General features: G+C 39.6%; 1 protein-coding gene across 1 annotated transcript; it reads right to left on the reverse strand.

Moving 5' to 3' along the window:
- Window positions 1-245: 245 nt before the first annotated feature.
- On the reverse strand, window positions 246-5,752 carry LOC125902447 (ADP-ribosylation factor-like 14 effector protein). Its single transcript, XM_049598785.1, has 5 exons — window positions 5,554-5,752; window positions 3,307-3,502; window positions 3,089-3,214; window positions 2,112-2,152; window positions 246-797 (listed from the first exon to the last, which is right to left on the reverse strand). The coding sequence occupies exons 1-5, from the start codon at window positions 5,622-5,624 to the stop codon at window positions 569-571; spliced, it is 663 nt and encodes a 220-aa protein (XP_049454742.1). The 5' UTR covers window positions 5,625-5,752; the 3' UTR covers window positions 246-568.
- Window positions 5,753-10,054: the final 4,302 nt, after the last annotated feature.

Below are 10,054 nucleotides of genomic sequence, written 5' to 3' on the forward strand. Positions count from 1 at the left end.
AACTCAAATAACCACTGGTTCCAACCAAGGTCTGCAGAAGACCATCTCTGAAGCAACAACACGTCCAACCTTGAAGCAGATGGGCTACAGCAGCAGAAGACCACACCAGGTGCCACTCCTGTCAGCTGACAACAGGAAACTGAGGCTACAATGCGGAATGCGGAATTTTCGTCTGAACAGCTGGACATGAAGACATCACGTTAAGTTCTCCCAACCTGTGCAGATGTTACAGCGCAGACACTGAATATTAGCAAAATGACTTTATTAACACAAAATGGCACATTAACATTTGACTGGAGAAGACACAAATTCATATGAAACTGAAACAGCATTTCTAAGAGCAACAAAAAGCACATCAAACATTCAGCAGAATACTTACATAGTTCTGCATAGTTTCCTACCACAGGCAGTAACTTTGCAAAACCTGATAAATATCAGTTTAACAGTTTGGAAGATTCCTTTAAAAAAAGTATCAGAGTCTTGAACAGTACATCAGCCTGATCGCAGCTGTAATCAGGGAGAGAGCAAGTTCTGATTTCCAGAGGCTCCCCTGAAGAGTCGCTGCTAATTAAATGGCAAACTTGTTCCGGATGATCTCTCCGCCCTCCACCTCCACCTGCTCGTACAGCCACTTCCTGTCACAGCGGCACTCGACTCCACACTTGCGTGAGCCACAGTCAGGGCAGGGGTAGAAGCAGCCCATACAATCCACGTCCAGACAGTCGCACATGTCTTTGCTGTTGGAGAGCAGTCGGCCTTTGTTGTCGTACACTCTGCTCTTGGCTGCGACGCTCTGTCTGTAGGCACCAGATAAAACACTGACGTTACTGATGGAGTCTGCTTGATGCATTTTTCCCCTCAGTGGTTTTATTTAATTACTGTTTCAGTTTTATTTATATCTGACGGCATAAAATGATCATAGTGGAATATAAATTTACATCTTGCATGATTCGAGGCAGTCGGCACCCACTAGGCTCTGACAATGACAATTAATATTATGAAACATTCAGTGAGGGGTGAAAACCTGGGGACACTTTTGTCTTTCATGTCATTATGAAATAAGAGTCAAATCTACATTCAGATTTGATTCATCTCATTATCCAGTCCCTCCAGGATTTCACAAGCTTTTGGGATTGTTGCAGCCTGAAATACCTGATGTCACTGCGATGCATGTTGCAATGTTTATAGGCTTTTTTAAACGATATTTTGGGGACAAATATAAACTGCAAAAATAGTTGTGATGCTGTCTAAGATTCGGAGCATTTAGCCCCATTTCCACCGAGCAGGACAGTGGCAACAGCTGATCACCGTCAATCACACCAACACCAAAATGGCTCTCAGCTGAAACAAGGTTTTTCTTAACCTGTAGTACAAACTGTGACAATATCAGTGTGTGTGTCATAATTTACAGGGTGGAAAGAGAGAATGGAGAAGTCAAGTGAGAAATGGTCACAAAAAAAAAAAAAAAAAAACATAGTTTGTAGCGGTCTCATTATTGGTTGGTCCCTGCTAGGCGTGTGCCACATCATCTTGTTCACAATAATACCAGTATAATTTTTAATATTGTGAGATTCATGATATTTTGACATGCTGACATATTGACGTCATACTGTTATCCATGGAAACAACAAGCATGGCTGAAAGCAAAATCATTACAGACTCTGCGGTGGTTCCAAAAAGAGGAGCAGCTTCAGTAGTGTGGAATAAACTGTGGCGTCCTGAATGTTTTATGAACAGCCCCGGACTTCTCAGACTCTTTTAGTGACTTACCGCTCAGAGGGAACTCATTCAGCAGCTCCTCTGGCAGCAGCACAGTGTCTCTCCCTCTCCTCTCTCACCGTGCGCACACGGGAGTCAGTGTCATCAAGTGATTTTGTCGTAAACCTACGTGACGCTCGCGGCTTGACAATAAACTACATATATGTGAATGTGTGATAGCTGTGGTATCATAACAGCCTGTCACAGGTTACAGCGTGATGATTAGAGGTATTCATTTTTTACTTAGACATTTTATGATGGTTTTCCTTTTACTTTGTCGCCTGTCTGTGCTTCTATTATTGAACTGAGTGGAGCTAATGTGAGAATGAATTAACACCCACACACTGTCTCACCTGTCAGACAGTTGTTTTGCTCCACGGCCTCCTCGTCCCCCCTGTGACAAAATAAACAAGAACATTTCAAGCTTATATAAATTATCCACACAATAGTTAATTAAAAGAAGAAAACAGACATCTGACAGCTGCTCTTCAGTCGGCACAGAGGCAACTTTGTTTCAAATGATCCAATTTACCCAGTGGATGCTGGTGAATGTTTTAATGTAGCTGACTCCAGTGACGCTTCTGATAATATTATTATCAATATCTTACTATTTGACTTTTAATAAATTGGGGCTCCACAGGATGCAACTTTTAGAACCTTTAATAATCAAAGCAGTCTGATCATTCATACATTTTACTCTGACATATAAAAAAGAGTACACAAAGTAGTAGTTTTTTTTATTCAGTCTCTGCATCCTTACGTAAACTCCCATTATATCAATAATAATATTTTACGCATACATTTAAATGACCTCAGTGTCTAACAAAACAATTTTGACTGTTTCTCAGTCAAAAGGATCAAAGTAAAGACTTTGAGTAACAGCTGCTGTTGAAATAGCAATAAATTTCTCTCCTACTCATCAGGGAGGGGCCTCTAACTATGGTGGCCGACACGAAATGTGGAAAAACACGGAAATGCAAATCTAGAGCCAGCGTTTAGTGTGTCTGTCGTGAGCTTTTGTAGTGACATGGCGGTACAACATGTCCAACTCCATAGACGAGGATGTGCTCCCTATGCAGATATACATGGCTCATTCTCAGGTAACCAAAACACAATTATAAAAATATTCAGGGGATTATACACAATATAAAACACACTCTTTATATTATATTCCATTTCTGCCAATATATCATCCTAAATCCTACACACTGGACCTTTAAGGTATCCTTTAAAAAACAGAATGTAAAGCAAAAGCAACTAGTATATTACTTTCAAGGGTAAGCATGACATTATGTACCAACCAAGCAGACAACAGTCAAAGAAAACTCACCCTTATTCCTCCTCTTTTGTCTCTGCGTAGACTGGCCTCTCTCGCTCTGTCTCTGTCTGCTTGTATTCCCATTTGATTCGCAACATTTGTCTCCTTTGGTACCACTCCTCTTTTACGAAGTTCAATCTGTGGAATATGGAACACAGAACAGATGACTTGTTTAGACTGACAACAAACCGCCAGAGAAGAACAGTCCATATAGCGTCATGACCCCACACCTTTGATGTATCTTGCCCCTGGGTGAATATAGTGGGCACCGCATCCTCCCTCAGAAACTGTTTGCCGTTGTAGTCCCTGAAGCAGTCGGTCCTGAAATGCTCCGAGCAGAGGCAGGTGTTGGCGGTTGGGATGAAGTTTTTCATCCCAAGACTGTGAACCCATTTGCTGGCAAGTTGAGGTTTGCTGAGTGGAAACCTGATACACAGAAGAGGGAGATGGTTTCTAATCAGGATGCAGGATTTCAACCATCACAGCTGTTAAGATAATGACTGACAGCCTGATGGCAAAGTGTCAGTCAAAGGAGATGATAACAAGTACAGCTTAGACACTGTGTATGTTTTTGCTATTAGACACAGTCGTGGGGAAGGAACTCATGCTTTATCAGATATATAAAGCATATTTATTAGTCGTCTGAAAGGTCCAGTGCGTAGAATTTAGGGGGATATATTGGCAGAAACTGAATCTAATATAATAAGTTTGTTTTTATTAGTGTATAATCACTTGAAAAAAATTGTTTTGTTTTCATTACCTCTGAAAGAGCTGTTTACATCTACATAGGTAGCAGATCCTTGTGTACTGAGATCGCCACGTTGCATCGCCATGTTTCTACAGTAGCTCAGACTGGACAACCTAAACACTGGCTCTAGATAGGGTCATTTGCATTTTTCCTGTCAGCTATCATAGTTTGCAGCCCCTCCATAACTAGAGCATCACAAACTCTGATTTATTTGTTATTTATTTTTACCTAAAACTGCTTTATTCAGTGTGCTTACCGGTTTAAATCACCAAGTCCGTTTGTTTTGGAGAGGAAGAGACCTCTGCGAACAATTCAGCTCCCAGTAAAAACCTTCTGAACGCCTGGATCTTAAGTTATCAGAGGAAAAAAGTGAGCACACATTAACAGGTGCTGGGCTAGCAGCCCAATAGCGTCTAAGAAACACTAACTAGTAACATAAAACAGCTTTACTCAGTGTTTCTACTGTTTAAATCACAGGGTCCTTTTGTTTTGGAAAGGAAGGGACCTCTGTGGATAATTCAGTACCAGTAAAAACCTCCTCAACATCTGGATCGATTAAAGGCGAGCAGACATTAAGTTGCTGACATGCCAAACAGCATCAGAGAAGCGCTGATTTGTTAAATGAAACTGCTTTATTTAATGTTTTTAACAGTTTAAATCACCTCGTCCATTTGCTTTGGGGAGGAAGCGACCTCTGCAGAACATTCAACTCCTGGTAGAAACTTCCTGAACAACAGACACTGAAGGAAATCTAAGTGGGAGAAGTTTCAGCTGGTTGCAATCTGCGAACTTTATTGCTCGATGCCACTAAATTACCCTAAATCTTACACACTGCTCCTTTAACTACTGGCCAAGATGCTTTCCACATCTGTAAATCGCATAGTCTTTTTTGTGTTGGAAATGTGCAGGTGGACACATGCAGCTGTCTGTAGCATGCGGTCACATTTTCTCAAGCATCGTAAGTGATCAGCAACATATGTGTTACTGAGTTTTTGTTGTGCTGATTATTTTGGTCTGAGATAGCTCTGTAAGACCATGTTAATAACATAACGCTGACTTAGACATTTCATGTGTACCAGCAAAACTGATACAGCTCAACTGGCTGCCTGTGGAGATAGTTTAAGACAGTTATTCGTGATGAAATACAGCAGTGACAAGAGCTGCAACAGGCAATCTTTAGTGTGTGTATTGTGCTATTTTTACACCAACTTTGTATTTCCTTCAATAAATCTAACTTGCTCATTGATGATAAGACTATACACCGCTATGTATTTACGTAAAAAAGGCAGATCTTTGTAGTTTATATTGCAAATAGCTTAGTATGCTAGCTAGCTACATTTTCAAGCTAAGGCACGGTTCAGTAAAAACACACTACTGTTATAGCAGTGTCTGTCAAAAGCAGTGTTCCTTGTTCTAGTCTATAACCAGAAAAGATGGCACAGCATGTAGGGTGATGTGATGTATGTTAATGGATGAGAATATGAGGTTATTATAGCTAAGGACTAGCATTAACTTTCTGGTGCCGCATGTTATTAAATCGGCACAAATTTTGTTTTAGCGTTACCATATATCCCGCAGTGGCCTAAATGCGATATCGTTAATTACAGTGATTTAAAAGTTATTCATGTCTATTTCGATGTTGTATCTTATCAAGCCAACGCTGGAGCTAACGGGGAAAAGAAGTGTTACTAGAAACTTCGGCGGCTCCGCTGAAACGGTGCAAACTTACCTGTAAAATCTGATTTCCGACCCTTTGACGAACTTATTGTTGCACCCTATTGCCGCGCAGATAACTGGCATGGTGTCGTTTTTGTAGAAACTGTGCGATAATACCGAAAATGTGCTGGAAAAAGTGCAGAAAAAAGGGAATAACACTGCTAATTTGTGATTGTTTTCTTTCGGTTTATTCTTGTACTTCCGGTTTAACTTCCGGTTTTGCTTTAGGAGAGCCCGCCCTCTAGCGGCGGCTCAAGTCATCATTTGGAATGTACTGCAGATATAATCTGTTCCTCACACAAAAATAGGTGCATCTTTGATCTGTTGAAAGCCTTATAGGGCTAAACCAGAACTATAAAACAATAAAAAAAAAAATATTCTATAGATTCCACACTGATATACTGGTTTAAATTCAGTGTTGTGGATTTTAGTTGCTATGGAGTAGTTTTGGGGCCATCTTGGCAGTACCCTCACAACCTCTGAACCCTGCTCTTCCCACCACTGTTTCTTATCCTCTGAACATCATGACTCAACTCACCTTTATTTATATAGCACCTCTCATCCAAACATGCAGCTCAAAGTGCTTCACATGGCAAAATTAGAATGACACAGACACAAAACAATAAAACATTAGAAAAGTAAACCAACCAAAACAGAACAAACTAACCAAAAGAATAAAAAGAGAGTAAATAAATGAATAAATAAAATAGAATAAAGATGAACAGGAGAGATGAAAGAAAGCAAATAACCAATGGTTAAAAATTAAAAATCAAGACTGTAATGTTACTTCACATTAAAAAGCTAGGTCTTCAATTTACGTTTTAAAAATACAGAGAGAGCTCGACATTCTAATATCCAGAGGTAACGAATTCCACAGTTTAGGGGCGTAAAAACAGAAAGCGTTCTCGCCTTTTATGGGACACATGAGGAACATTTAAAGGTAAAGCAGTGGAGGACCTCAGTTATCTGGCTGGAACATAAAATGATAGAAAATCTCTGGTGTATGGAGGGGCGGGGTCATTTAAAGATTTATAAACAAGTAAAGAATTTTAAAATCAATTCTAAAAGATCCAGATAGCCGGTGTAGTGACTTCAGCAGCGGGGTAATGTGATCCATTTTCCTTATTTTATTCAACACTCTAGCTGCAGCATTCTGGACTGGCCGTAGTTTTCTTATTGATTTTTTGGGTAGTCCGGTGAAAGGGAATTGCAGTAATCTAAATGGCTGGTAATAAAAGCGTGAGTGAGTGTTTCAGCATCTTCCTGGGTAAAAAAGGTCTGACCTTAGCAATGTTCCAAAGATGATAAAAGGATGTTTTGATGACTCTGTAAGGCCACCAAACATCAAGTGCAGTTTTTCTCTTGCCGCTTGTGGTCCAATCAGAAGAATCTCAGTTTTTTTCTTCATTCAGCTTTAAAAAGTTTTTACCCCTCCATACATTAATGTCAGTGAGAAAGGCAGTGAGGCCATCCAGTGCATCAGGGGCATTTGGTGTGACAGAGATGTATAATTGTGTGTCATCAGCATAAGAATTGTAATTAATGTGGTGATGGCTACTAATGTTTCCAAGTGGAAGAATATATAGTGAAAACAAAAATGGTCCAAGAATGCTTCCTCGAGGAATACCACATATGCTATGAGTCTTTGACTCTGAGCACCTAGGCTGACAAAAAACTGTCTTGTAAATACGACCTAAACTGTCCTGCCTGAACTAATGCTATGCTCAATATTTTAAAATTTAGCACATTATTATGCCTAAATTTTTGTCTGGTGTCTTCACCTGTTGTGCTGCGTGCGAAGACTCTGACACATGCCCAATAGTTAGAGAGATGTCACCAAAAAAAGTCTGTAAGATGAGGCTCTGCATTAGTGAAACTGATGTGCTGTTAAAAAACTCTAATAAAGTGAATGTTATTTTACAGAGTTTCAGTATTAGTACTACAGGAAAATCAAAAACTCAGCAATGACAAAACATTTGACGTGTCAGCAGCAGTGATGGAGGAAGTAGTAGGAAGTAGATCTTACTTAAATAAAAGTAATAATACCACACTGTGAAATTACTCTGTATTATACTAGTAAAAGCTCTGCATTGAAAATGTTATACAAGAAAAAGTATGTAAGTACCATCAGGGAAATGTATATAAGTATTGAAAGTAAAAGTACTCATGCAGAAAAGTTTAAAGAAAAGTGATAAATATATATATATATTTTAAATTAAAGGGGTCCTTGACTTCTGCACTAGACTATTCACATATACTGTTGACTGCCAAATATGACTGTTTTTTAAATGCATATCAATCTAAATATTAAATAATAGTATTAAAGAGTGCAGAGTCGCACTGAATGATGGCACACGATAAACATATAAAACAATTGTATTGATAAGAGCAAAGTTGTATGCCAGTGGTTCCCAGTTGGTGGGTTATGATCCAAAAGTGGGTTGTGGTTCCATTTTGAATGGACCGCAAGTGACTTGTCTGTAAATATGTCACATTTGTAAAAAAACAAACAAACAAACAAACAAACAAACAAAAAAAAACATTATTTTGAAGTGCAGTGAATGACAATTATGGACCAGTTGGGAACCCCTGTTATATGGTATGGGCAGGTATTTAGCCCACAACATGCTACCTAACAGGGAATACTGAGAGTACCAGGGCTTAACCACAAAGCTACCAGGGAGTCCCTGATATGCAGAACCGAAAACCACATTTGGTTGTTGTGGCACAGCTCTCACACTAATTATTTCTGCTGTGCAGTGGTGACTCGGGGCCAGGCATTTTCAAGAGGAAGACGGAGGAAAAGAAAGACGACAAATGAGGAACACAGGAGAGTCCGTCGGCAGAACGGCTCAGACCTTAACTATTTCAAACGTATTAAATTAAAAATATATTAAAAATCATGCTTTTCTAATTCACACAAATCAATGCCTGAGTAAATATAAAGTATTTATTCTGCATGACCCAGGCCTCAAACTCGCAACCTTAAACACTCAGGTCACATGAGGATCTTGTTCAGCTACCTGCCAAGTGAAAAGCTACGGATTGGTTTCACACTGTCACTTATGACTTTAAACACACGGCAGATTATCCAGAATGCAGCAGCACATCTACTCACCAAGACAAAACATCGAGAACACATTACTTCAGTTTTAAGGGCTCTTCATGTTTGTGTGTGTATGTGAAGGAATCTTATTTATTCTATCTTATCCTGTCTTTAATGTGTAGTTTTTCATTTTATTATATAAAGCACTTTGAGTTGCACTTTCTGTATCAGCTGTGCTATACAAATAAAGTTATTAATATTATTATTATTATTATTATGCAGTCACCAGAGCTGCATGTCAAGGCAGATTTCAAACTAGTGTAATAAAAAAAAAATCAGTTATCAAGACAAAATTCTGGGAGTTATTATTGACTTCACCTAGACAGCACAATAATGTCTGCCAATATATTTTTGAATTTAAAATCCTACTGTTAACTTATAAAGCAATAAATGGTCAGGCTCCGTCATATCTTAGAGAGCTCATAGTGCCATATTATCCCACCAGAACACTGCGCTTTGAGAACGCAGGGTTACTCGTGGTCCCTAAAGTCTCCAAAAGTAGATCAGGAGCCAGAGCCTTCAGCTATCAGGCTCCTCACCTGTGGAATCATCTTCCTGTTTCGGTCCAGAAGGCAGACACCGTCTCCACATTTAAGACTAGACTAAAGACTTTTGATAAAGCTTATAGTTAGGGTTGGCTCAGGCTTGCCCCTAGTTAGGCTATGTCAGCCTAACTATGAGCTGGTCCAAGAACCAGCCCCTAATTAGGCTGACATAGCCTAACTAGGGGCTGGCTCAGGCTTGCCTTGTACCAGCCCCTAGTTAGGCTGACACAGGTCTAGTCTGCCAAGGGACCTTCTATATTACACTGAGCACCTTCTCTCCTTCTCTGTCCTTAGTTTCTAAAAAGTTGGTTCTTCTTCACTTGCTAATATTCATGTCCTATTACTGCATGTCACTAACTCGGCTTCTTCTCTGGAGCCTTTTTGCTCCACTGTCTTGCAGGTTAACTCATATCGCAGCTGCGCCTGGATGGTGTGTCGTGGTTGTGCTGCTGCCGTGGTCCTGCCAGATGCCTCCTGCTGCTGCTGTTATCATTAGTCATATTTCTACTGTTATTATACACATCATATGATTATTATTGTCACATACATATATTATCATATATTAATATATACTTACAATATATTGTACCACAATTACCGTAATTATTATATTATTACTTAATGTTATTGTAGCTATTGTCATTTCTGTCTGCCCTGCATCTCTGTCTATCTCTGTCTCTCTTTATGTATCATTTTGTCATACGGATTGCTGAAAATTTATTATGTTGATCTGTTCTGTGCGACATCTATTGCATGTCTGTCGCCTGGAGGAGGGATCCCTCCTCAGCTGCTCTTCCTGAGCATTCTACCATGTGTTTTTCCCCTGTTCAAGGTTTTTTTGGGGGGAGTTTTTCCCAGTCCGT

The sequence above is a fragment of the Epinephelus fuscoguttatus genome, linkage group LG2 (genome assembly GCF_011397635.1).
Source record: "Epinephelus fuscoguttatus linkage group LG2, E.fuscoguttatus.final_Chr_v1".
In the NCBI taxonomy this organism is placed as follows: domain Eukaryota; kingdom Metazoa; phylum Chordata; class Actinopteri; order Perciformes; family Serranidae; genus Epinephelus; species Epinephelus fuscoguttatus.